The sequence below is a fragment of the Crotalus tigris genome, unplaced genomic scaffold (assembly GCF_016545835.1).
Source record: "Crotalus tigris isolate CLP2741 ecotype Arizona unplaced genomic scaffold, ASM1654583v1 scf7180000017590.881132, whole genome shotgun sequence".
NCBI classification, from domain to species: Eukaryota; Metazoa; Chordata; class Lepidosauria; order Squamata; family Viperidae; genus Crotalus; species Crotalus tigris.
In genome coordinates this window covers 691,596-718,720 of record NW_024096496.1, presented here as the reverse complement: position 1 = coordinate 718,720, position 27,125 = coordinate 691,596, and the positions used below count along the sequence as shown (strand labels likewise).

At 49.4% G+C, this 27,125-nt stretch overlaps 1 protein-coding gene across 3 annotated transcripts in view; it reads right to left on the bottom strand.

The window, feature by feature from the left end:
- The window catches only part of ACTN4 (actinin alpha 4), an 85,328-nt gene that overhangs the window by 4,202 nt on the left and 54,001 nt on the right, over positions 1-27,125 (bottom strand). For 2 of the 3 annotated variants that reach the window (XM_039363459.1, XM_039363442.1), the window contains exons 9-18: positions 17,302-17,394; positions 15,121-15,351; positions 14,148-14,295; positions 10,375-10,525; positions 7,294-7,402; positions 7,068-7,208; positions 4,645-4,827; positions 4,371-4,505; positions 3,518-3,697; positions 1,812-1,958 (exon numbers count right to left, since the gene is read on the bottom strand). In XM_039363459.1, coding sequence (XP_039219393.1) covers positions 1,812-1,958; positions 3,518-3,697; positions 4,371-4,505; positions 4,645-4,827; positions 7,068-7,208; positions 7,294-7,402; positions 10,375-10,525; positions 14,148-14,295; positions 15,121-15,351; positions 17,302-17,394 — 1,518 coding nt within the window. Of the gene's footprint in view, positions 1-1,811; positions 1,959-3,517; positions 3,698-4,370; positions 4,506-4,644; positions 4,828-7,067; positions 7,209-7,293; positions 7,403-10,374; positions 10,526-14,147; positions 14,296-15,120; positions 15,352-17,301; positions 17,395-24,878; positions 24,965-27,125 lie in introns of all 3 variants that reach the window. The other variant, XM_039363451.1, reaches the window with a different exon arrangement.

Here is a 27,125-nt window from a genome sequence, read left to right as displayed (position 1 = left end):
GCAACCTTGGCTCTTTAATGACACGTGGACTTCAACTCCCAGAATTCCTGAGCCAGTCACGCTGAGGGCAAATGGAGAGGTTTCCATGCTGAGCCATGTTGGCTCAGGAATTCTGGGAGTTGAAGTCCATGAATCATAAAAGAGCCAAGGTTGCCTACTCCTCCTCTAAAGTGTCTCCCCACAGCAGTAAGAGAGCAGACCACCTCCTGCTGGTGCCAACCTAATGCCCTGGAACTGCATGGTCACAGTCTGTGCCAGGGCAATGCAATCTGCACCCCAATGCTTGGGCTGGGGAACATGGTGGGGCCATATTGAGCTCACCCTGACCTCTTTTTAGGTGACAAGCAAAGGCCAAATGTCATGGGATGGCCCTGACATTGCTTGACCCAAAAGGATCCTTGTTAGGAGACCAGGAGAAGGAGGTTTAGTAACAGATTTTAGACTGACTGTCATTTCATACCAGCAAAGTAGACCGAGGTGGCTACAGGGAACCTTAGACTTGGACTAAGAAAACCCAGATTACAATCCCAATCCAGGACAGCATGATCCTGACACATGTGTCAAGTCGGGCTTCCTTTTTTAAAGACAGGATCTACGCGACTGAATTAAGATAATAATTAGTAGCATCTAGGAGTGCAAACAAACCAACACCAAGTGACATCCTTGGTGTAATCACTTCTAGGAAGAATAGCGACGGTTAAGACGAACATTTTACCAAAGCTAATTTTTCTATTTCAAACAGTTCCTATTAAACTTACTAAAAACTTTTTTGATGAGCTAAACCAGTGGTTCTCAACCTTTTTAATGCCGCGACCCCCCCCCCAACCGGTTGTAAGTCGAGGACTACTCAACCGGTCGTAAGTCGAGGACTACTCAACTGGTGCAGCACCGTTTGCAGAATGGGACTTTTGGCGGGCTCAGCAGGGCAGAGACAGCCTAGACCATTCCTATTGGCTTTTGAAAGCCAATAGAATTAGACTCTATTCAAGAGAGTCTCTTCTATTGGCTTTCAAAAGCCAAGAGAATAAAAAGGAGTAGCACAGCTAAGGAAAAGGGGGGAAAAATGGCAGACTGCGTTGTTTGGCGACCCCCGTGAAATGGTCGTTCGACCCCAAATGGGGTCCCGACCCACAGGTGGAAAACCACTGATCTAAATGCAATGATTTTAAGATTGATATGGCAAAGAAAGAAAGCCAGAGTAACATCCTTGGTGTAGATTAAATCCTAGGACCAGAAGGAACCTCAGAGATCTTCCAGTCCAACCCCTTGCTCAAGGCAAGAGCCTTATACCATCCCAGACAAATAAATGGCTGCCCACTCTATTTTTGAAAACCTATAGTAAGAGGCCCACTTCCTGAAGCACCACCCAGTGGGCAGCACCATCGCCCTCTTGTCTGCTCTGCCCCTGAATCAGAATGTAAGAAAGCTTGGCCAATGGCACAGCTTCAGCAAATTGCTGCTCGAGGCACGAAGCTGAAAGCACCAGCCTGAAGATGACGAATGGGACTTCGTCGAAACGTCGCCAAGACACTTCCAATTTTACGTGGGAGAAAACTGTGAACAACCAAAGACCTACATACAAATACCCGCGCTCACCTCGAAAACATATATATATATATATATATACATATACACAACACACACACACACACACACACACACACACACACTGCTTACTGGTGTACACTGCTTAGAGAGTGCTTGCACTTAAAGCGGTATATAAGTCTCATAAATAAATAAATAAATACATAAATGTCAAGTGAAATCTGCTACACAAGAGAGGTTATCCCACTTCTCCTACTCGGGTTTACCTTGTCAAAATGATTAAAGGAGGCCCGGAATTCTTGCATCTGCTCCTGGCTGATCCCTTTAGCATCCCTGGTCAGGATCTGATTCTCCACCTCGTTGATGGTCCGGGCAATGGTGGTGAGGAGCTGTTCCCCTCCAACCCGGATGTGCTGGACGTGCAAGTGAAAGGAAGAGGGTTAAAAAAAAAAATACCCAGCCAGAACGGACGGCCCTTATGTGTCCTTCTCCCTCGATTCCCAACCAGCCGCCCAACTGGCCCAGACAATATCCTTATGTCTGACTTCCTTTTAAATCACTCTACCGTTCTCTCCTACGGCAAATCTAGACAGCGTACTAAAAAGCAAGAGACGTCACCCTGCCAACAAAAGTGCGCATAGTCAAGGCTATGGTTTTCCCAATTGCAATGTAGGGCTGTGAAAGTTGGACTATACGAAAGGCTGAGCGCCAAAGAATGGAGGCCTTTGAATTATGGTGCTGGAGAAGACTCCTGCGAGTCCCCCGGACTGCAAGGCGATCCAACTGGTCCGTCCTAGAGGAGATTAACCCCGACTGCTCTTTAGAAGGCCAGATCCTGAAATTGAAACTCAAATCCTTTGGCCACCTAATGAGAAGGAAGGACTCACTGGAGAAGAGTCTGATGCTGGGAAAGATGGAGGGCAAGAGAAGAAGGAGACGACAGAGAAGGAGGTGGCTGGATGGAGTCATTGAAGTAGTAGGCGTGAGCTTAAATGGACTCCAGAAGATGGTAGAGGACAGGAAGGCCTGGAGGAATGTTGTCCATGAGGTCGCCATGGGTCGGACAGGACTTCACAACTAACAACAACACCGTTCTCTCCTGGCACTGGATGTTTGTCTGAATAGAAGTTATTTTTAGCCATGCATCAACTTGTTTAACTCACGCACGTGCTAAAAGAACCACAATGGAAAACAACACCCAAGCGCAGTTTCAAACAAGGGTATCAAAGTTGACTCTACTCAGCTGGTGAGAACACAAGGAGAAGGCCTGCTGAGAGCACGTTCACATGCGCACACAAACATGACATCTCCCTGGTACTTAGCTGTGTATTAACATTTCAGCCCAACTCCATCACTAGTCTGGACGACGTACAGAATAAAAGCAGCTGTGAGGGCCTGGACACTTATTGGAAGTGGGTGGAAGTTCGTCCTCTGAGCTCGTGGGTTGGTTTCTGAACGTTTTGTTAGCAGAGTTTAGGGCAGGGGTAGGCAACGTTGGCTCTTTTATGACTCGTGGACTTCAACTCCCAGAATTCCTGAGCCAGCCATGCTGAGGGGAAAGGGAGAGGTTTCCATGCTGAGCCATGCTGGCTCAGGAATTCTGGGAGTTGAAGTCCACGAGTCATAAAAGAGCCAAGGTTGCCTACCCCTGGTTTAGGGGATGTCTGTGTCTTTCTGCTTATAAAGGCTTTGTGTGGTCAGTAGGCCTTGTGATGGATCAGGTGTGGGTGTGTCAAGTGACACCAACCAGCACTTCACCTTCCAGTGATCCTCACCTGACACGACCTCCCCATCACCTGACCCATCACAAGACCTTCCCTTGACACGCCCATCCCTGAAGCCCTTGTAAGCAGAAGAACATAGATATTCGCCACTATTGCGAACTTATTGGAAGTTCCTCCTCTTACTGACGCTCACCAAGACGACCCACCCAAACGTCCCTACAGATCGACCCGCTTGGCTGTGTTCTCACCTCCATGGTGTAATTAGTGTGCATGTTGTCGAAGATCAGAGCCTCCTGGATGAGCTGGTGCTGCTGTTCCAAGAGGTCGATGTTGGGTTTGTACTCAACGATGTTCAGCTCGTATTGCTTGAGGTGGTTCAGCTGGTCCTCCAGGGTGCCATTCATCTCGATGGAGATGCGCCCAATCTCCTGGTCAAGGGAAGGCCAATGGATCAGATTGACACGTGCTTGGAAGGCTCCCATCAAAAAGGGAGACCACCAGGGCCCTTAGCTGGGTTGGCAGTCCAGCTTCTCTTGCCAGCAGAACCTCAGATGGTCACCCAGCAGCAACGAAGGACTGTGCCACCAAGTGTTTGTGGGCAATGAGTTTCCTTCATGAGTTTAGGGGATTTATTTATTTATTTATGAGACTTATATGCCGCTTTAAGTGCAAGCACTCTCTAAGCGGTGTACACCAGTAAGCAATGTATATATATATATATTTACATTGCCCCCAACAATCTGGGTCCTCATTTTACCTACCCCGGAAGGATGGAAGGCTGAGTCAACCTTGAGCCGGTGAGATTTGAACCGCTGACCTGCTGAACACATTCAGCTAAAGTGGCCTGCAGTACTGCACTCTAACTGCTGCGCCACCTCGGCTCATTACGGATTACGTAAAATCCATCCGACAACCATCATGAGTGACAACCATGATGGGTGGGCTTCTTCATGGCCATAACTCAAGGACTACCGGTTTAGGCTGGTGTGAATCTTCACTCAAATCTGAACGGTTAGGCTCCACCGCCCAAACTCAATCTTTTGGGCTTCCCTGTTTCCCCCAGTTCTCTGGCGAAGGAGAATCCTGGGCACAGCTTCTCACCTCCATCTTGGTCTGGATCCAGGGCCCCACGATGTTGGCCTGACTGGCGAACTGCCGGCGCAAGCGTTCATTGGACTGTTGCTTGCTCTGCTCATCCTGAAGGGCGCTGTCCCTCTTGGGTACCAGTTGCTGGACCTGTCGGATCCCAAGGAAGAGAAACACCATGAGGGCAACGTTCCTGAGTTTGCCCCAGTCCAAGGTGGGCAGGCTCTGTCTTCAGCTCCGCCCACTGAGCATGCATACCGGATGGTCCTGGAAGCGCAACCACACCCACCCTTTCCCACTTGGAGTTGATGATCTGAGGCGTGACTGAAGTGTAGGGATTGTTCCCAGAGAGTTTTATGTTGTTGTAGTCCGCGATCTTCTGCGCTTCACTCTGGATGTCCAGGATTGCTTCTCGTTCTCGGTCAGCATCAGGCAACGTGGATTTGAACTGATCGTGGGCAGCAATCAAGCCCTGGAACAAACGTAGTCAAGATGGGCAAGACCGGATAATTTCGGCCCAGCCTAGCGCCCAGCAAGACATGAACGGAATCCCCATGTTCATCCCTGCCATCATGAGACTGGCTGTCCAGTCTCTTCCTAAAAACTTCCAGTGTTGGAGCAGTCACAACTTCTGGAGGAAGATTGTTCACTGATTAATTGTTCCAACTGTCAGGAAGTTTCTCCTTAGTTCTAGGTTGCTCCTCTCCTTGATGAGTTTCCACCCATTGCTTCCTGTCCTGCCTTCAGGGGCTTTGGAGAATAGCTTGACTCCCTCTTCTTTGGGGCAGCCCCTGAGATATTGGAAGACTGCTATCATGTCACCCCCTCATCCTTCTCTTCGTTAAACTAGACATACCCAATTCCAGCAACCGTTCCTTGTATGTTTTAGCCTCCAGTCCCCTAATCATCTTTGTTGCTCTTCTCTGCATTCTTTCTAGAGTCTCAACATCTTTTTTACATCGCGGTGACCAAAACTGGATGCAGTATTCCAAGTGTGGCCTTACCAAGGCATTGTAGAGTGGTATTAATATTTCATATGATCTTGATTCTATCCCTCTGTCTCCCAGAGCAAGTTGGGTTTCTTCCATTTGCAGTGGAAATAGGAATTCCATCTGGAATCCTGGTGGGATTTCCCCCCCCCCCCCAGAAGTTCTGGGATGGGATGGAAGCCAACTAAAAAAACATCCTTCTGGAGCTGGAGTTTTGCACTTAATTACAAGTAGCTGAAGGTTCCCCTGCTTCTTCTTCTTTTTAAAATATCAAAAATCTGGCATAATTACAGAAGTGTACCCTCTTCAAAGGACACCAGCTTCTCTTTGGCATGTTATGTTCCTGTAACCTTTTTACTTTTCAAAAACCTGATGCCATTTGGACTGCTATACTGCAGTTCTACTTTTTTAATAATCTCTTTTGCCTTGCAGCCCCCCAACTAGGGGCGTTAAGCAGGCTCAAGTCAAGGCAAGGCAAAAGAGATTATAAAAAAAGTAAAAAAAAAAAAAAAAGTAAAACTGCAGTATAGCAGTCAAAATGCCAAGGTGTAATCAATCAGACCGGTCTGTCAAGGGAGTATATACTCCCTTGACTCAGCTGACAAAGAGGGGAGGAGACCCTGTGGCCTGGGGGTTAATTACAACTGCCTAGCATGTAGACTGCCTAGGTTCGAATCCCATAAAGGGTGTGGCTAGCTGATGAGGACTAATGAAATAGATATATAGATATATAGATCTTTGGTTATTTGGGTTTTCTCCCGTGTAAAATTGGAAGTGTCTTGGCGACGTTTTGACGAAGTCCCATTCGTCATCTTCAGGCTGGTGTTTTCAGCTTCGTGCTTCTAGGAGCAACCCATTGATCTTAGAAGCACGAAGCCAAAAAGACCAGCCTGAAGATGACGAATGGGACTTTGTCGAAACGTCGCCAAGACACTTCCAATTTTACGCGGGAGAAAACCCAAATAACCAAAGACCTACATACAAACACCCGTGAAAACCTCAGAAAACAGATATATAGATATATATAGATATAGATACACACACACACACACATACATATAATATAGGCCTCTATGAGACAAATTTTAGCAGATTTTTAATTTTAAAAAGCTAGGCTGGGAATTCATTATGTTGTGATTTCCATTCTCTGCTTGCTTCAAATTGCATCTTGCCAGCCTGACATTTGCAATGGCGGGAGGGGGAGAGATTGGAATGTGGGTGGGGGGGGGGAGTTGAAGGGGGGTGTTGGGAAGCAGGCCCTGACTATGATGAGCACCAATCAAAGCACAAGGTCAGCAAACATGGGGTCCCGTTTCCAAAACAACCTGAGAACTTTTAATTGGACATTGACGGATAACAGGGGGATGGGCATGGGAAAAGGGAAAGTTAATTGCATCATTTTCGGGCCAAGCCAACCTATTCTGCCTGCTCTAATCTGTAACTGCTTTGTTCTCAGTATAGTCTTGGAAAAAGAAATGAACCAGGACTGTTTCTTTGCTAATTAAACTAATTAAACCGGGTGACACATTGGACCAGACAGCAGACATGTTGGCTAATCTCCCAAAGCACCGCTCATCTCTCTCTCTCTCTCTCTCTCTCTCTCTCTCTCTCTCTCTCTCTCTCTCTCTCTCTCTCTCTCTCTCTCTCAGCAGAAGTCAGAGTGGATCCTTCCAGATCCCTGTACCATAGAGAGGCTAGGAAAACTCATCGGACAGCCTTGTACCTCTATCTCCTCTATGGTGTGGACAATGAACATGTCCTGGAGGTCCTCCATTGCACTTTCCATCCAGTTGTTGAAGGGCGCGGCTCGCTTGGCGTATTCCAGGTGGAGCTGGTCAATGGTCTCCAGCTGCTTCTCTGTTTTCTTCGAAAAGAGACGGGCGAAATGATTAGGTCAACCTTACACCCCACTCGCTCCCTTGCCCCTCGCAGGGCACGTTCCAGCTCACCTCCAGCGCTTCCCTCCGTGTGTGGGTCAAAGTTCCCAGAGAATCCCACTGATCACAGATCTTTTGGCACCGGGCGTTGACACTGGGGGAGTCGTAATAATCCAGCTCGCTGTGGGGCAGAGAAAAAGGAGGGCATTGGAGGGTGAGCAGGTAACCAGGAAACAGTTCTTTCGTTTGGGCCACAATTTTGTCTCTCCGGGGTCACCCTACCAAACTTAATTTATGTAAATGTACGGGGTTTTTTTTTAAACCATGAATGGGTCAACGGTGTGTTATGTTGCTGTAAGCCACTGAGAATCTAGCTAATCTGACAGCGTATAAATTACATAACTACAGGCAGTCCTTGACTTGCAACCGCTCACTTAAAGACTGTTCAAATTACAATGGATCTACCTTGGGGCTTACAACCCAAAATTCTAAGGTCCAACTGTCACCTCCCCGTGGTCACGTGACCAACACAGAGACGTTTCCGGCTGTTTGTGGTGGCCCTGCAGTCATGTGACCGCATTTCTACGAGGGCTTTGCTGAAAACTTGTGCTTACCCTTCTGATTTTCCGACAAAACCGTGCCCATCGCTTAACGATCCCGATGATTTGCTTAACCGCCGCCACAAAAGGGTCCTCAAATCCCCCTAACCTGACCCAGTTTACGACCACAATGGCTCCATTACGGTCGTAAGTCAAGAACTGCTGGTAAGTAAAGAAACGTCCAAACGTCTGGCTTAAGTTGCCCCCTCTTCTCCTCCACTGCCACGGATTCTTTTCCTGAGGTTTGCACTTCCCGGATTCGGCTACAAGAGGGCACCGGAGACCGCCTGGCCCGCCAGTAATTCTGCACCGCTGCCAAAGCCCCTTCGGAATGCAGGCACCGAGGGAGGCAAGCCGGCCTCACAAACATGGCATGTTGCTTTAAGGACCAGAAAGGAAACAGCATCCAGCCCCTGGCCAAGCCAAACAACTGGGGAGGAATCTGGAGGGTGTGTGTGTGTGTGACCCAGGGAACATGAGAAATTCAAGCAAAGAGAACAGGGCTGGAAATAAAGCCTCTGCCCTCGGAACGGTGACCAGCCTCCATTCCCAAGAGTTTCTCCGACGGCAGATAAAGAATTAAGGATCCCACACCCCCCCACCGCAGCCCTCAAAATATTGGCAAGCAGCATCCTGGGATGAATGTGCCTAGGGGTGTTTATGTAAAGAGGCAGAGGGCTATGCGTGAAGTCACGCTGCAGGCCACACACACATCAGGCTTTCCAAGTTCTCTGCCACCTCTCCCAGCCCCCCTCCCCAAATAAGGACCCCCACTCAGGGCACGCTCAGTTTCTGGCCTGTGTGTATACTAATGGCGTGTGAGTTTATCCGAGGTGGGGGCAGGAGGAGGAGTAGGTTGCTGTAAACTCTGACAAGAACCGCATTCTGGTAACACACAAAGGGAGGAGGGCTGGAGAACAATGGGGGCACTGTGCAATACGGGGTGGGGGAAAACACCCTTTCAGGAGCTTATATTCCAAAAACAGAGAGGTGATCCTAGCTGACTTCGGACGGGAGTCAAGGAGGCTGTTTGGAAAAGGATCTTAAAAGACAGATTTGGGGGGGGGGGAGAGCTGCAAGGGGAGGGGAAGGAGGGCTGCTATTTTGAACTTGCCAAAAATACCTTACAACTGTCTCTTTGTGTCTTGCTGCAAGGCGGTCCAAATCTCACACACACACACACACAGAGGTTGGCAAGGAAGCCTTTTAAAAGGCTTGGAAGTTGCCAAGGCGAGTTTTGAGTTTTTTTTTAACAGGATGCAGGGGAATTTTACGGCTTCAAGTGCTCCGCAGCAAAGAATTTTTACAGCCCGTTTTTTGAGGCCTGGTTCAGGAGGAATCAGAAGGACTGCAGGGTCCTGGGTGCTTTCTGAGCTGGGCTGTTTTCTTGCAGACGCTTCATCAGAAGAATCATCAGCGCTATAAGAGGGTGGGTTTATGGAGGGGAAAGGAAAGGAAAGGAAAGGAGAGGAGAGGAGGAAGGGAGGAAAGAAGGAAGGAAGGAAAGGAGATGAGAGGAGAGAAGGAAGGGAGGAAAGAAGGAAGGGCAAAGGAAAGGAAAGGAAAAAGGAAAGGATAGGAGGAAGGGAGGAAGGAAGGGGAAAGGAAAGGAAAAAGGAAAGGAAAGGAGAGGAGGAAGGAAGGGAGGAAAGAAGGAAGGAAGGGGAAAGGAAAGGAAAAAGGAAAGGATAGGAGGAAGGGAGGAAGGAAAAAGGAAAGGAAAGGAGAGGAGAGGAGGAAGGAAGGAAGGGAGGAAAGAAGGAAGGGGAAAGGAAAGGAAAAAGGAGAGGAGAGGAGGAAGGAAGGAAGGCAGGGGAAAGGAAAGGAAAGGAAAGAGGAGAGGAGGAAGGGAGGAAAGGAGGAAGGAAGGGGAAAGGAAACGAAAGGAGAGAAAGGGAGGGAGGAAGGAAGGGGAAAGGAAAAAGGAAAGGATAGGAGGAAGGAAGGAAGGGAGGAAAGAAGGAAGGGGAAAGGAAAGGAAAAAGGAGAGGAGGAAGGGAGGAAAGAAGGAAGGAAGGGGAAAGGAAACGAAAGGAGAGAAGAGGAGAGGAGAGGAAGGGAGGGAGGAAAGAAGGAAAGGAAAGGAGGTTCCTCAAGCTGATGCTCAGATTTATGATAACAAAGTTTTCTCCCCATGATGGAGAGCAGGCATCCTGCTCCATCGGCAATTTGAAACAGGCGGGTTTTAAGGCAGGGGATAATTTACATAATGAGCAGGATTGGGGTCAATCCTTTGAGAAATCCATCTGTTGAGAAAGGCAGTAGGGAGGAGGAGGAGGAGGAGAACCAGCAGAAGGTGGACAACCCCAGCGGGACACTACTGAATTTGATGGAGGACCAGGCCAGCGCCGTAAGTGGGAAAGGTCCATCCTCCAGGTGGTCATTAAGAGTCCATCTTGACTTGATGGCACATCATCAATCCATCTGGCACCTGAAGGCTGCCTCTGGAGGAGGAGAAAACCTTGGACCTATCTGGATAACAGCCCCTTCCTTGCACATCTCCCCCCCCACCCAAAAAAGGTCCTGTAGAACAACACAGCAAGGACTTGCGTACTTGAGTTCCTGAGCGATGGCCGCAATCTGTTCCACGCGGTCTTGGTGAGCTGCCAGGTCGCTCTCAAAGGCTTCGTGCTTCCGGATCAGGGCCTTGATGTCGGAGAGCGTGGCCGTCTCGTAGTCCTTCTGCTTCAGCATGGCTTCCTTTCCTGAGGAGCCCAACACAAGGAGGTCAGGAAGAGGGGGGGGGCCAAACGCCCATCATTTGAGGCAACCAACCAGGTAACAGGGCAGCGGGTGCAAAATTTGAGCTCTCCGCCTTTTCCGCAAGGGCAGCTGATTCGGGGTACCCTGGCAGAGCCCCAGGCGAGCTCAGCTCCTCGTGGGGTGCACATCCCCAGGACCTGTTCCCCCTTCCCAGGTTTCCAGAGGCGTGGAATGAGCCCTGGTGAATCCAGGCAGCCCTCCGCTTCAGCCACAACTGGAACCAGAACTTTCGCTAACTAAGCAATGCGGTTGTTAAACAAGTTGAGACTGATTTGATGCCCATTTTTTTTCCCCGACTGCGGTCATTAAGCCAATCCAGCAAATCCCCCCGTTTACACCTGGTTTGTCGGACAGTCGCGTGACCCGGGAGGGCTGCAGCCGTCATAAATGCATGCCGACTCACAATCGCGTGACCGTGGAGATGCCGTGGTGGTCGTCAGTGTGAGGATCGGTCGCCAACCACTCTTTTTCAGCGCTGCGGTAACTTTGAATGACCACGAAACGGATGGATCCCTCATTGGACGCCAGGAGGGCGTTTGGGACCCCAGCTGCAGTGGGGCCTGCATGCCCACGTACAGGAAGTCCTTGACTTACAACAGTTCATTTAGCGACCGTTCGAAGTCACAGCGGCACTGAAAACGGGCGATGTACGACCGTGGTTCACACTTGCGACCGTCACAGCCTCCCCATGGGCACAGGATCAAAATCCAGACGCTTAGCAACCGACTCAGATTTACGACGGTTGGTTCGGGGTCACGTGATCCCCTTTGGCGACCTTGACGAGCCAAATCAACGGGGAAGTCAGACTCACTTAACAACGGGGTGACTAATTTAACAATGGCGGCGATTTGTTAAACGCAGCAAGGAAAGTCGTCAACATGGGACAAAACTGTCTTAAGAAATGTCTTTGGGCTCAATTGTCGTCGTAAGTAAACAACTAACTCTATCCCCTGGGCCTCGGTTCCCCCAACGGTTGAGATTTACTTGCTGCTGGCATAACTCCCCTCTGCCCTCCCCCACTTTGTTCTCTAGCTTCAGCCGAGGGCTGAGCCCCCTTGCAAGCCCACTTCCATATTGCTGGGGTTTCTCCATTAATTGAACAACTATTTGGCTTAAGAGCCGAGAAGCTGTTGGATGCTTGAAAATGCTCCTCTGTTCCAATCAGCTGTTCTCCGGGACACGCTCGGCTTGGAAAATCTGGCCTTGGCCGCCAGCTAGGAGAGATCCAGACAAGCGAAAAGCCCCCACGGTGCAGTCAGGGACGGGAGTCTCCATCTGGCTGCGTGCAACTTCAGACGAGAGACCCCCCCCCCTCCAAGAGAGGCTGGTTGTGGTGAGACTTGAATCATGAACATCGGAGCAGGAAACCCATTTCTTATGCGTCATATTAAACTCCGATGTTATTCTACAACAGTGGTTCTTAACCTTTTTAATGCCGCGACCCCCAACCGGTCGTAAATTGAGGACTACTCAACCGATCGTAAGTCGAGGACTACTCGACTGGTGCAGCACCGTTTGCAGAATGGGACTTTTGGCGGGCTCAGCAGGGCAGAGGCAGCCTGGACAATTCCTATTGGCTTTTGAAAGCCAATCGAATTAGACTCTATTCAAGAGAGTCTACTCTATTGGCTTTCCAAAGCCAACAGAATAAAAGGGAGTAGCACAGCTAAGGAAAAGGGGGGAAAAAATGGTGGGCCGCGTTGTTTGGCGACCCCCGTGAAATGGTCGTTCGACCCCAAATGGGGTCCCAACCCACAGGTTGAGAACCACTGTTCTACAGCAAAACGGGAGGGGGGGGGAAGGAAGAAGATTGTGATTTCTGGAATTGTCCTGTGCAGCTTTCACAAGTTAGTGAGGAAACCTGGAATCTCCCTGGACTAACCAGGACCAGACAGGTGATGAAGCTGGGGCTTTTAAAGCGGTCTGTCTCAACCTTGGCAAGTTGAAGATGGGTGGACTTCAATTCTCAAACTTCTGCACCCGTCTTAAAATCGACAAGGTTGAGAATGCCTTGGCGAGGCCACACTTGGGATACTGCATCCAGTTTTGGTCACCACGATGTAAAAAAGATGTGGAGACTCTAGAAAGAGTGCAGAGAAGAGCAACAAAGATGATCAGGGGACTGGAGGCTAAAGCATACAAGGAACGGTTGCTGGAATTGGGCATGTCTAGTTTAATGAAGAGAAGGATGAGGGGGGACATGATAGGAGTCTTCCAGTTTCTCAGGGGCTGCCCCAAAGAAGAGGGAGTCAAGCTCTTCTCCAAAGCCCCTGAAGGCAGGACAAGAAGCAACGGATGGAAACTAATCAAGAAGAGAAGCAACCTGGAACTAAGGATAAATTTCCTGACAGTGAGAACAATTACCCAGTGGAACAACCTGCCTCCAGAAGCTCTGAATGCTCCAACACTGGAAGTTTTTAAGAAGAGACTGGACAGCCCCTTGTCTGAAATGGTGCAGGGTTTCCTGCCTGAGCAGGGGGTTGGACTAGATGACCTCCAAGATCCCTTCCAACTTTATATTATTATTATTATGGAAACATTGCTTTAAAAGAGAGCATTAATCTGTGCCATCTGAAACAGGCAACTGCTAGCCTGCCACCCATTCTAACCTCTGCCAAATTCATCACTGTGGTCCCAAGCGTGTGGAGAAAACCAGAAACAAGCATGAATTGAGCGGTGGTGCAATCCAGGATGCCATTAAAAGCGGAGTTGAGGCTCTCCCCGGCACCGCCTGTCCACTGTCGTCTGCAGCCAAGGCAGTATCTGAAAAGTTGGCACTTCCAGCCTCAAAAGGAGAGCCCTCTCCCCCCCCCCCCGCAGAACTGCTCAAAGACACCCTCTAACTTCCACTGCAACTGCCTAGTCTGATGGATGAAGCCACAGAGAGAGGGGGCTGGCACTCTCTTGTTGTTAAAAGAGAAAAGAAATGGGTTCCTCACTCACAGCGGCCCGACAGGAAGCTGCAAGGAGGCCGATAACCTTTTCCCCACCCTGGGCTGTGCTAAGAATAGGGCTGTGACAAAGGAAGGTAAACAACTTGAACATGTTCTGGATCCTGGAGTGGTCACTGACCCCGCTGCTAACGAGGCGAGGTGGCTTCCCATGGAAGGCCAGGCCAAGGAGTTCCTTGGGCCTGCAAACTTCTTGAGAACTTCCTCAGATTTGTGGAAGGCCTATGAAGTACCCCCCAAAGTCTCCTTTTTCCAGGGGATTGTATTGGTCAGAGGAAGACCACCCAAGGAAGAGGTAGCCAGGCGTGGGAAACTTTCATGTAGACAGGATGGGAGTGTGGGTCACTCCTGTCTCTCATAAAAATCACTCGGCTCAGAGGTCTTCTCAAATGGCCTCATCTAACACAAGCAAACTCTTTGGATCTGGACACCTGGTTAGGGCAGATGGTCAGGGCCAAACCACAGGCACAGTTAAGCCCTACTCACTGGGCGTTTCTCAACCTTGGCGTGTTTTAAGACGGGTGGACTTGCAACTCCCAGAATTCCCCAGCCAGCAAGGCTGGCTGGAGAATTCTGGGAATTGAAGTCCACCTATTTTAAGAGTTGCTCTCACCTTCGGTCCAGGCCTCGTGGATAGACGCCTTTTGCCGGAACTTCAAAGCCAAGTGATCCAATCTCTCCAGCCTCCGGATTTCGTTCAGCTGCCACTCTTCAAAGCCTTTCTCGGCCTGTTCCAAGTGCTGCCAGCCGTTGTTGATATCCTGGCGGGAGGATTTTGGGGCAGGTTAAAACAAAACAGCGTCTCCCAAACTATGAAGCCAGACGGTCTTTCACGGTTTCCCCGTTTTAAGGATTCAATCAGGGGGGAGGGCCCATCCTGCTTATTTAAAGAGGTCACCCTTAAGGTCTTGTCTATTTAAGTCAGCGTTTCTCGACCGGGACAACTTTCAAGTGTGTGGACCTCAACTCCCAGAATTCCCCAGCCAGCCATGCTGGCTGGCTGGGGAATTCTGGGAGTTGAGGTCCACACATCTTAACGTTGCCCAGGTTGAGAAACACTGACCTAGAGGATCTAGGTCAGGGGTAGGCAACCTCGGCTCTTTTATGACTCGTGGACTTCAACTCCCAGAATTCTGACTCAGGAATTCTGGGAGTTGAAGTCCACGAGTCATAAAAGAGCCGAGGTTGCCTACCCCTGATCTAGGTAGTACTTAACGTACAACAGTTTGTTTAATGACTGTTTGAAGTTACGCCACTGAAAAAACAGGGACTTAGGACTGTTTTTCGCCCTTAACGACCGTTGCAGCCTCCCCCTGGTCACGTGATCAAAATCCCCTGACTCATATTTATGACGGTGGCAGCGTCCCGGGGTGACGTGATCCTCTTTTGTGACCTTCCGACGAACAGAGTCCATGGGGAAAACCAAATTCACTTACTAACGTGACTGAACTAATTTACTAACTGAAACGATTTCCTTAATATCTGGCGAGAAAGGTCGAAAAATGGGGGTAAAATTCACCGAGCTTAGCAAGAGAAATCTGGCGCTCCGGTGTGGGCCGTTACGTCGAGGAGCACCTGGTACTCACCGAGACCATTCTACCTTCAGAGGGCATGAAGGCCGGCCGGTTGCTGAGTCGCAGTTTGGTCTGTAGGGTGTTGAAGTTGATCTCCAGCTGGCACTTCTCCTGCACCTTGGGGGGTTTGTGTACACGCCGGTAGTCCCGGAAATCCTCCAGCTTTTGCTGCATCTCTTGCATGGTCTTCTGGGGAACCCGGTTCTCCAGCCAAGGGATGGTGCGCTGAATCCACTCCAGCAGCTGTGGAAGTACACCAAAGAAGCCAGGTGATGAAATGGACCATACGACAGCATTCACAACCCAAAGTACTGCAACGCATGGGGCAGGTGTAAAGGCTGGTCGTTAAGTCCAGGGGGGGGGGGCTGCTAAACAGCAACCGTAATCCTACGGGTTCTAGGAGACACCTACTTAGGAAAGCTGGCTTGGCTTCCTAGAAGTTCTTCAGAAGAAGCCGTGTGTCAACGCTGCAAATATTGTATATTCTTGCTTTTGACAATATGCAGAATTGTCTGGTAATTATGGGGTTAATTCAGAGCAGAAGGGGGGTTGGGGGTAAAGGGGGGGGGAAGAAAGAGGAAGAAAACATTTGACCTTCACACTAATTGGATGGCTGATTTAGGGAGGGAACATGCTGATAATTTAACTGCTCAGAGGAAGAGAACTTAGATCCTAGCATCCCTCCAGTGTGCCTGTGCCGCCATTTTGTAACAATAAAAGACTTTTAGGAAAATAAATGCCTGGAAGTTCTTTGGAATGTTTCATTAGCCGGAACCATCACACCATGTAGCTGTCTTTCAAAGATCTTCTTGATGGAGATTCTCAAGTCATCCAGGTCCCAGTGGTCCCAAAGATGCTTCTTCACGAGGCCACTGGACTTTCTTGTTTTTCCTTTGAAGACGTTTCGCTTCTCATCCAAGAAGCTTCTTGGGTTAAGAAGCGAAAGGTCTTCAAAGAAAAAACAGGGAAGTCCAGTTTGCTTTGTGGAAAAGCATCGTTGGGGTCTTCTAGCACACCATCGATGGAGTGAAATGGCCTCGGAGGTCCTTGTCCAAGTCTAGAATTCTCCAAGGTTGTGCGGATGGGCAAGTGGACCACTCATTCCAGGATGGATGGGTAGAAGTAACCCAGACTTACGTCCATCACCCATTTCAGCTTGACTCAGATCCTTCTCAGTTTTTACTATCAACCTGTCAGAAGATTCCGTTTTTTCTCTGTGTGCCTGACCAACCGTAAGAAGGATGGGTTAGAATGGGACAGCCACAGAAGGTGTGGCAACAACCAAAGACAACCTTCTCTATATTTGGAAGGTGCCAAATTGGGGAAGGTTGGCTAAGGTAGACTCTTAGCTGATTGGGCAGCTGTTCCCAAAGTCCAGATGAACCTTTAAGGCAGTGTTTCTCAACCTTGACAATTTTAAGGCATTTGGACTTCAACTCCCAGAATTCCACAGCGTTGCTTTAAGGGCTGAAGAGAGACAGCAGAAGAGGATGGAAGTCAGCAAGCTGTGATTGTGCCTGACAGCAGAGAAACAATATGTTTGCTTCTGACCAGTGGTTCTCAGCTTTGGCAACTTGAAGATGGGCGGACTTCAACATGCTGGCTGGGGAATTCTGGGAGTTGAAATCCACCCATCTTCAAATTGCCAAGGTTCAGAAACACGTTGTCTATGGAGATTCTCAATCAACCAGGTCGTGGTTATTCCAAAAGTGCTTTTTCACGGGGCAACTGGACGAGCTTCACGGATGAGAAGTGAAATGTCTTCCATGGAAAACAAGAAAGTCCAACTGCCTCGTGAAAAAGCACCTTCAGAAACACTTCTCTGGACCACGGGAAGTCATCAAGAATAAGCATGAGGTTTTGTGAGGTCTCCCTTTGGAGCACAACCAGCAAGTTCAGAGATACCTCAGTCCTAGCTTCAAAGCCTCTGCAGACTTGGCAAGCATTTGGCTTTGCTAGCCAGCTCAACCCATGTGACAGTGAGGTACATGGTGAACCTGGTTATGACGTCCACCTTAAGAATTAAGTTCAGACTGAGAAGTGATCAAGGCACCCTGTCACTCCCCCAATTTCTCAATGGTCCTGACAGATGGGACTCGCAAAACTCTTGGCTTGTCACAGGTTTTTACAAGGGGGGGGTCACCAGGTTTAGCCCCTGCCTGTTGAAAACAGGGAAGACTCATCAGCACTCACGTCAGAAGCCAGCTTCTCGTAATCTTCCATCAGGTGTTCATTCTCTTGGTTGACGGCCAACACTTTGCAAATCCTGTTTGCAGCAGTCTCAGCCTACGAGCAAAACAGAGGGAAAAAACGGATGACTCAACGGGCAAACGCCTCGTAGACCGAGACCTACCAAGGAAAGGCACAGCATGAGATCAAAGCAATAATTAAACCATCATGGGAAACAACTGAGCTCCCCCATAAGTAGAGAAAAAGCAGATTTGGAGCAAACAATTAAGTCTCAATCCAGTATAAGAACGTAATCCGGAGCAGCGTTTCTCCACTCTGACAACTTGGAAGTTGTGTGGACTTCAATTCTCCAATCATATTTGGGTTCTCCAGCGATGGAGGAGCTCTCCAGCTAGCTAGGGAATTCTGGGAGTTGAAGTCCACCCATCTTCAAATGGCCAAGCTTGAGAAACGCTGATCTGGAAGCTGTGCAGACCTTTCCCATCAGGAGTATGGCCATAGACTACTAACGCAAGCAGAGACAATAGCATGCTAAGCGTAACGCCAGGTCAGTTGATCGGACCAACCTTGGTTTGAGCTGCTGGATAACAGAACCAGATGAGAAGGCTCATCTTTTGTATCTGGCTGATGGCCATGGCCCAGTTTTGGATCACAGGATCATGGCTTAAACCAATGGATGTCCAAAACTCATATACTTCCTGTTTTGGTCTGCTCGAGTCGAGTACTTCAATTTACAACTGTTGATGCTTCACAACCAAGACACAATAGTTAGCATGCATGGATCAAAGCTAGCATCTTCAAACCATGGTTTCAGATCCTGATTTAACCCAATACTGATTACCATATTTTCTAACTTGGCTGTTGAGGGTAAACAATTGGTTGGCATGGAGATTAAGGACTCGTGCAAAAATGTCTAGTTATCCTAGCTTTTCATAAGCCAAGATTTGAATATTTCAAGAGGACTACTGTACTTTATCTAGGATTCAGAAAGCACTGCTCAAACATTTGCCATGGCATTTATTCTATTATCTCCTGCAAAATCTCTCCCCCCCCCTTTTTCTGCCTTTTTGTTCCTTTGTAAGCTGCACACGTTTTTGTTAGCTCCCCTTTCCTAAGTCAATCCTATTTCATCGAAATCATGCTTAAATCATAAAATCCTAGGGCTGGAAGGGACCTTGGAGGTCTTCTAGTCCAGTGGTTCTCAACCTTCTTAATGCCGCGACCCCCAACCGGTCGTAAGTCGAGGACTCCTCAACCGGTCGTAAGCCAAGGACTACTCAGCTGGTGCAGCACCGTTTGCAGAATGGGACTTTTGGCGGGCTCAGCAGGGCAGAGACAGCCTGGACAATTCCTATTGGCTTTTGAAAGCCAATAGAATTAGACTCTATTCAAGAGAGTCTATTCTATTGGCTTTCAAAAGCCAATAGAATAAAAGGGAGTAGCACAGCTAAGGAAAGGGGGGGGGGGAAATGGCGGACTGCGTTATTTGGCGACCCCCGTGAAATGGTCGTTCGACCCCAAATAGGGTCCCGACCCACAGGTGGAGAACCACTGCTCTAGTCCAACCATGTCCAAGGCAGGAGTCCTTATACCATCCTGGACAAATGGCTGCCCAGTCTCTTCTTGAAAACTTCCAGCAATGGGGGTTGATTGTTATTTTCCCCTCTTGTGTGTCCCCCCCCCAGTTTCCTTAGCTGTGTGTCCCCCCTTCCCAGTTTCATACTGATAGCTACATTCCAAGCTGACAAAAAAACAAAACCCCAAAACACAAGAAAGGAAAAATGAAACCGATTAAAAACCTTTCTCAAAAACAAACAGGATATAAAAGTCAGGGTTTGGGTTTTTTTAAAGGCAGCAGGAGCAGGGCAGGTTAAAGGCCTGCTTAAAAAGAGGAAAGGGGGGGGGCGTGGTGTTGGGAGTCCCGCCGTAGTGCCCACAGCTGGCTTACCCCAAAGCAAAAAAGGGACAAATTACACAGAAGCCATGAAATGGGAAAAGTCAAGAGATCAAGTACCTTGCTAGGAGCAGAGAGAGTCCGAGGGAAGGAGATGGAAGCCACACATCAACAGAAAGGGTGAAGAGGAGGGTCTATAGAAGGGGAAGGGGAAAGGGAGAGAGCCATGGAAGAAATGAGTTGCCAACAAAATAGGATATTCAAAAGAAAAAAGAGAGAGATCTTTTATTTCCATTAAAAAAAAAAAAAACCTACAAGTCCCTCCCCCCCCCAGTGGGAGTGATGGCAAACCTTTTAGAGACCGAATGCCCAAATTGCAACCCAAAACCCAATTATGCATCATCAGGTGCCGGATGGGTGTGGCCCATTGGGTGGGTGTGGCCTATTGCATGGGCTTGGCTGCGGTGGTAACGGCAGACTGGGTGGGACTAAAAAGTTCAGTCAATCAATTCCAACTTTGCAAGATCTTTTTTTTTCCCCCGCAGAAGTTGAAATTGACATTGATTGAACCTTTTTTTTTTTGCACACGGCGGAGGCGGCCTAAAGCGAAAAGGTTTTATAAAACCCAGCTGAAGGCCTAGGACTGGGGCGACGGTGCGCGTGCCCATAGAAAGGGCTCTGAGTGCCGCCTCTGGCACCCGTGCTATATAGGTTCGCCACCACTGGACTAAGATGTCTCCCGTGCTGGCTTTGGACCAATGTTCCTCAACTTTTGCAACTGGGAAGATGGGTGGACTCCAACTTCCTGGGAGCGGAGGTCCATACATCTACAAGTTGCCACGGTCTTGCAAAACAGGGGTCTCTCAACACTTGGCAACCCGAAGATTTGTGGACTTCAACTCCCAGAATTCCTTAGCCCCTCCACGAGTCTAAAAGTTGCCAAGTTTGAAGACCCCTGCTTTAAGAGACTGTTTTGAAGCAGAAAGGAAAGGACCAAGCATGGGAAGAGAAGACTTTGTATTTTCAGGAGAAGCTTCACTTAGTTCTCAAACACTCTCTAAATCAGGGGTCCTCAACCTTGGCCACTTTAAGACTTGTGGACTTCAATTCCCAGAATTCCTCAGCCAGCAAAGCTGGCTGAGGAATTCTGAGAGTTGAAGTCCACAAGTCTTAAAGTGGCCAAGGTTGAGGACCCCTGCTCTAAATAGACTGGGCTTTCCTTCTCAGTGGGGGAACCAACCTCAAAGTCAACGGTTACAACACACCGTTCCTGCAAGGCAGGGAACACTTGTAGCACTGAACTGGTTAGGCTACAGCAGGGGTCTCCAAACCTAGCAACTGTAAGGCTTGTGGACTCCAGTTCCCAGAATTCCTCAGCCAGTCCTGACGGCTGGGGGATTCTGGGAGCTGAAGTCCAAAAGTCTTAAAAAGTGGTCAGGTTCGGGCATCCCTGTGCTAGAGGTCCACCAAGCGCGCCCAAGCCCAAAACAATGGTCTTGAACAGGGCTGTCAAACTGCCGGCCCACGGGCTGGATGCACCATGCCGAAACCGGGCCCACCCCAGCTCCAGCAATGAGGAAAAAGTCGTGATATGTCACGACACGTCATGTGACGTTGCGAGCGTAACACCCCTGCTCTTGAAGGTAGAGGCAACGGTTTTGAGAAAGCACACCCATCCGGATGTTTCTATTTTTCCCTGAAAGACTGCGCAGATAGAAGAGTCCCACAGCTGTATGGCAGACAGACAGACCTATTGTTGCTGTTATTACACAGCTGCAACTCTTTTTCTCACCTGACATTCCCAACAGCCAATGTCGGCCCCACAAGGTGGACCAGAGCAGGACATCAACCCTATAGGAAGGCTAAAACGACTTGAATTGGGCTGTAACAAGAGAACCTCACAAGTGTGATTGTGCTCTACATCGGCCTGTACGTGCTCAGCGAATCAGGCAGATGTCTACCTAAGTGGCTTCTGAATGTTATCTTGCTGTGCTGGGCTGAAAAAGGCTTGATCGTCTTTTGTCCAGGTAACAGTGCTTACACCTCTCCATTGAGGCCATCCTCCTGGCTCTCTACGCATGGGAGATCTGGGAGCTGCAGTTCCCCTTCAGGAGATCAGATGGGAGAAGGCTGATCTACAGTCTGCTCTAATAATTTACTCCAAACATCCTTATTCAACTTCTGTCCATCCCTTGTTGCAAAGCGGTCTTCCTTCATCGTCTGCCCCTAAGCCCGGTGCTTGAGGTTCACCACATCTGAATGGTTTCAGGATGGGAAAAATGGGACATAATCCTGTAACCGAGCAAGCTGGAGGGTTTAACCCGGTGCTTGATTGACAAAGTCCAGAAGAATTTTTTAAAAAAATGAAAAGGAGGTTGGAGGCAAACCCCCACTCCCTTCTAGAACTGATGATGTTACCTAGCTGGGTGGTGAAACGTCTGCAAGAAAACCAGCGAGCTCGGAGACCACCGAGGACCCCACAGCTCAACACTGAGCTACAGATATTATCTTCTAGAGACTGGAGGCTGCTGAAGCAGCCCACCTGGGACCCCCAAATGACTCCGTGGCCTTTCTGCTGATATGCTGCACTGCTAGACCAAATGCAGGCGCATGGCAATGTCCACCAGAGGCGAGGCTCAGCCGAAGCAGCGAGGGCAAATGAGGCCCCCTCCCCATTCCAAAGCTGGTGCTCGGATACAAAGGGTGTTAAAAAAATGAGAGAGGCTAACAAGACTAAAAGAATCACACAGCCCACCCCCCAAATGGAGAGGAGCATCTGGGTGCACTCCAATTTGGGCCTAGCTGAAGGAGATTGTTCCTTCCAGCTGGGATCGGCAGAAAGACGATTTTTTTCCCCCTGCAGCTCAAAAGCGGGCAGAAGCTAGGAACGCCGACTTTAATATTGGTCTTTTCTGCCCCACCCAAAAAGGCCAACCATCCTTTCTCGTGGAACGCTGGCTCTTTCAAAGGACCAGCTCTCAGCCCCTGCAGTCTCTGAGAGAGGGAAGCGGGTGCATCTTTGCTTTCCAGGCTAAGTGATCAAGGAAGGCTCGCTGTGCCCACATGAGTCAGGCAAGGAAACTTTACAAGGTGGGTGCTGCGGAATCACATCTGTTCCTTTAAGGCAGTGTTTCCCAAACTTGACAATTTTAAGGCATGTGGACTTCAACTCCCAGAATTCCACAGCCAGCTGGCTGTGGAATTCTGGGAGTTGAAGTCCACATGCCTTAAAATTGTCAAGTTTGGGAAACACTGCTTTAAGGGACGGGGTGGGGAATTCTGGGAAATGAAGTCCACCCAGCTTCAGAGTGGCTGAGGTTAAGAATCACGGCTCTTGATCCCACCGTCTCCTGCAATCCATCACTTGCTAAGCTGCCTAAAATACTGGAACATATTCTACCCGCGTAAGCAACCAGTGCTTGCAGAGTTTCTTTTCTTAAAGCTTTGGATTTTATTGGGATTTTTTTTAAAAAAAAAAACGAACAAACAAAACTACTGAGAGTTGTGCAAAGTTGTCGATCTCCTACAAGCCCGATCCACCCACTCAAGAGCCAATCTGACAAGGAGGAACATAAGCCCCCAGAACACAAATAGGACAAGCCATCCAAAAGGAAGAAACAGAAAACACAGTTGCAGAGAGGGGAAGGGAAGGGAAGCGGGCACAGCAAAGGGGAGGACCAGGGAAAATGGACAGGGAGTTGCTGCATTCAAGGTAGGGGGGATACATGGAGGAGGGAGCTTTAGCCAAGGCCTGGCTGGGGGGGGGGGGGAAGGTTTCCAATTTTCCTTTCCAGGCTCCGAGGAGAAGGAAAAGGCCACTTGGCATCCGATGGGGAAAAGAGACAGAGAGGAAAAGCACAGCTTGGTAAAACTGACCTGGACGTTCAGCATGCGAAAGCCAAAATTAGCAAGCAAGCAATTAAGCCAGGGGAGGAGGGGGGGGGGAAGAAAGAAACAGTGCCAGAAAAACAAATCTCTAAACCCAGCACAAACTCATGCTTACGGGTGCATTTTTTGGCTCTCTTCCCGTTTAGGAGCAAAGGACTGGAAGCAAGGAAGCCTAACGGGATCTTAAAATCCACTCGGGGAAGAGAGCTTTTCAACCAGGCCTGGCTAGGAGAACAATCCAGCTGCTCTTTGCAGCAGTTAAGAACTAGGTGTTTGTTTTTTAATTTCAAGAGAGACAGTCCCCCCCCCAACACAAACACACACACACAGAGACAGACAGACAGATGTTCAGGAAACTGTGTGGTGACTCTTAATCCTGCTCTGGAGGACGCCGAAGGAGGATTTGCAGAACCCACATCGACCCGCTTCTCACAGCACGCAAAAAACATCGCCCGCCCCTCCAGAAACAATCCATCACCGATGGAGCCCCCCCCCTTGCACAAAATTCCTCCTTGTGGCTGTTCTTCCCATTTCTGTCCGGGATTCTGCAGCCTCAGGCCCTCCCTCCAGATCTTAGCTTCCCGCAAGGCCAAAAGGAACAGCCAGGCTGTGGATTTTCCCAGGTTTTCTAACTCCAATCTCCTGAGATCTTTGGAAATGCAGGGGGGGGGGGGAAAGCAAGCTGTGGATTCCCAGGTTAGGAAAGAGGCAACTGACACCCTACATCGGTGGCCCCGTTTTCCCTGCCACAAGCCCTCAATTGCTGGTTCTGGAAACTATATCGCTCAAGGTCAACGCTAGCCAAAATGTCAACGCTGCATTGCTTATCCTGCAGTTGAAACCTGAGGATGACTGAAGGGGAAACACCTCATGCAGAAAATTTGGGGGACGTGAAAGAATACCTTGGTGTGTGTGTGTGTGTGTGTGTGTGTGTCTGTGCATCGCTCGACTGTCTGGAAGAGCAAGCAAGGATAATCAAAACCAGAAAGAAATTTCCAGATGAGAGAGCGCTTTTGGGGGGGTGGGTGGGAAAAAGGAGGGGGGCGGGCAGTTCCACAGCCGGTGTCCTTGTGGTGTTTTCTGACGCTTCTCCTTGAAGTTGCTTTCAAAAGTCAACTTGAACTCATCTCACGTTTCGTTCCGGCCTCTTCCGAAACGATGGAGAAGATGGCCCGTTGGCTTAGATCAGAGTTTGTCAACCGTGGCCGCTTGAAGTGGGGCGGACCCCCGCTCTCAGAATCCCCCTCCTCCAGGAGTTAAGGCTGGCCAGGTTCAGGAACACACACCTGTGTTTCTCAATTTTTTTAGCCCCTTTAAAAGGCACAGGCTTCAACTCCCAGCGAGGGGGTTGACTGGGGAATTCTGGGAGTTGAAGTCCGCAGCTCTTCAAAGTAGCCATGGTTGAGACACCCTGGCTTAGACTGCCCAGAATCCTCTCCCTGGCCCATTATTTGGGGGGGGGAGAGGGTGTGGAGAGCCATGTCCGATATCCTAACCCAGTGTTTCCCAAACTTGACAATTTTAAGGCATGTGGACTTCAACTCCCAGAATTCCACAGCCAGCAACGCTGGCTGTGGAATTCTGGGAGTTGAAGTCCTCATGCCTTAAAATTGTCAAGTTTGGGAAACGCTGTCCTAACCTAATGGATCCCCTCTGTGCTTCCAACACCTTTCGTCCCGACATTTCTTTATTTAGCTATTATTTATCCCTCCCATTTCTACAGCCATGCTCGGCCCCGGATCTTCCAAGCCAACAAGCTGCAGCAGCGCATAAGCAGCCCAGCCCAGCCCAAGCTCACCTTCTGAGCCCCTGAGAAAGCATGATAGAAGCAGGAGACATAAGTCATGATGGCCTTCTCGTCTGGCCTGAGCGTGCCTACAATATCTGCGCCAGAGGAAAGAGAAAAAGAGAGGCAGGGTCAAGGGCACGGCCGGAGATCCCTCAGGTCTGCCCGGACATGCAGAAGACCAGAGGCAGGACGGAAGACAGATTTTTGCTCCCTGGGGGGAACCAGACCTCAGCTAGAACAGAATGGAGCCGTGGGCAATTCATTTTTCCCGTAAGAAAGTGGGGCCGTTGTGGAAGGGTGAACTGAGATGGCGAAGGTGCATGTGCACGCGTAGGTAAATTGGAAAAAAATAAAATAGCAGTTGCTCTCAAAATATAGTATGGAATAACAAGCGTTGGAAGGGACCTTGGAGGTCTTTTAGTCCAACCTCCTGCTCAGGCAGGAAACCCTAGACCTAGGGTAGGCAGCCTTGGCTCTTTTATGACTGGTGGACTTCAACTCCCAGAATTCCTGAGCCAGCTGTGCTGAGGGGAAACGGAGATGTTCCATTCTGGGCCACGCTGGCTCAGGAATTCTGGGAGTTGAAGTCCACGAATCATAAAAGAGCCAAGCTTGCCTACCCCTGGTCTGGGCCTGTATTTCTCAACCTTGGCCACTCAAGAGATGGGTGGACTTCAACTCCCAGAATTCCTGAGCCAGCCATGCTGAGGGGAAATGGAGAGGTTTCCAGGCTGAGCCATGCTGGCTCAGGAATTCTGGGAGTTGAAGTCCACCAGTCATAAAAGAGCCAAGGTTGCCTACCCCAGGTCTGGGCCTGTATTTCTCAACCTTGGCCACTCAGAGATGGGTGGACTTCAACTCCCAGAATTCCTGAGCCAGCCATGCTGAGGGGAAACGGAGAGGTTTCCAGGCTGAGCCATGCTGGCTCAGGAATTCTGGGAGTTGAAGTCCACGAGTCATGAGGGGGCCAAAGCTTCCCCCATGCTGGCTCAGGAATTCTGGGAGTTGAAGTCCACGCGTCATAAAAGAGCCAAGGTTGCCTACCCCTGCCCTATACCAACAAGTAGTCCCCACATGGGCCAGACAGGGACCGCCAAAGGGCCAGATGTGGCCTGGGTGCCTAAAACACCCAGGTCTGGCCAAAAAACCCCATGGAATTTCTCCTAAGGAACTCAAATGTCATCCTTGACCCCTGAAACAGACCCTTGGACTCTTTGGCCTACTAGGTGACCTCACTGCACGTTCTGGAAGTTGAAGTCCAAATGACCTTCTTAGTGAGAATTTGGGACCTTGGTCTTCATCAACTCATGTTCTCATTGACTTCTTTTGGGGGTGGTGGGAGGGGGAGGATGAATTCTGATAAGTTTTGGACTTCCAGTTTGGTTGGAGATCCCTGGCCTTACTGTCGTAAAACGTTTCAATTTGCTTAACGTCCACGTGGTTCACTGAACATCTGCAGTGATTTGCTTAATGAACGTGGCAAAAAAACGGTTGTGAAAATTGGGCATGGCTTACTTAACAGCCAGCTTGCTTTGCAATGGAAATTCTGATCCTAATGGTCGTTAAGCCAAGGACTAGCTGTCGGCGACCATAACAGAATCTTGCAAGCCGGATTATGTTTTTCCTTCCTGTGAATCAGCCTGAGTCTCTCCTTCTTCTAAAGCAGTGGTTCTCAACCTTTTTAATGGCGCGACCCCCCCCAACCGGTCGTAAGTCGAGGACTACTCAACCGGTCGTAAGTCGAGGACTACTCAACTGGTGCAGCATCGTTTGCAGAACGGGATTTTTGGCGGGCTCAGCAGGGCAGAGACAGCCTGGACAATGCCTATTGGCTTTTGAAAGCCAATAGAATTAGACTCTATTCAAAAGAGTCTATTCTATTGGCTTTCAAAAGCCAATAGAATAAAAGGGAGTAGCACAGCTAAGGAAAGGAAAAGGGGGAAAAAAATAGTGGACTGCGCTGTTTGGCGACCCCCGTGAAATGGTTGTTCGACCCCAAATGGGGTCCCGACCCACAGGTGGAGAACCACTGTCCTAAAGTGACCTCCATCTACGACAAGCCCAGCTGTCATTTCCCAGCCTCCCCCCCCGCCCCAAAAGGGATTTTTGGTGAGTTTTGGAAAACCAGCCCCTATTTTTTTTTTTTTCCCTTCCTGCATTGGGTCGTTCTGAAGCTCATCCTGAACTGGCTGAGGTCTGGGGTTCCCAGTTTGCTCGTAGTGGCAGCCCTCTCCAGGGGAAGTCAAAAAAGGCAGG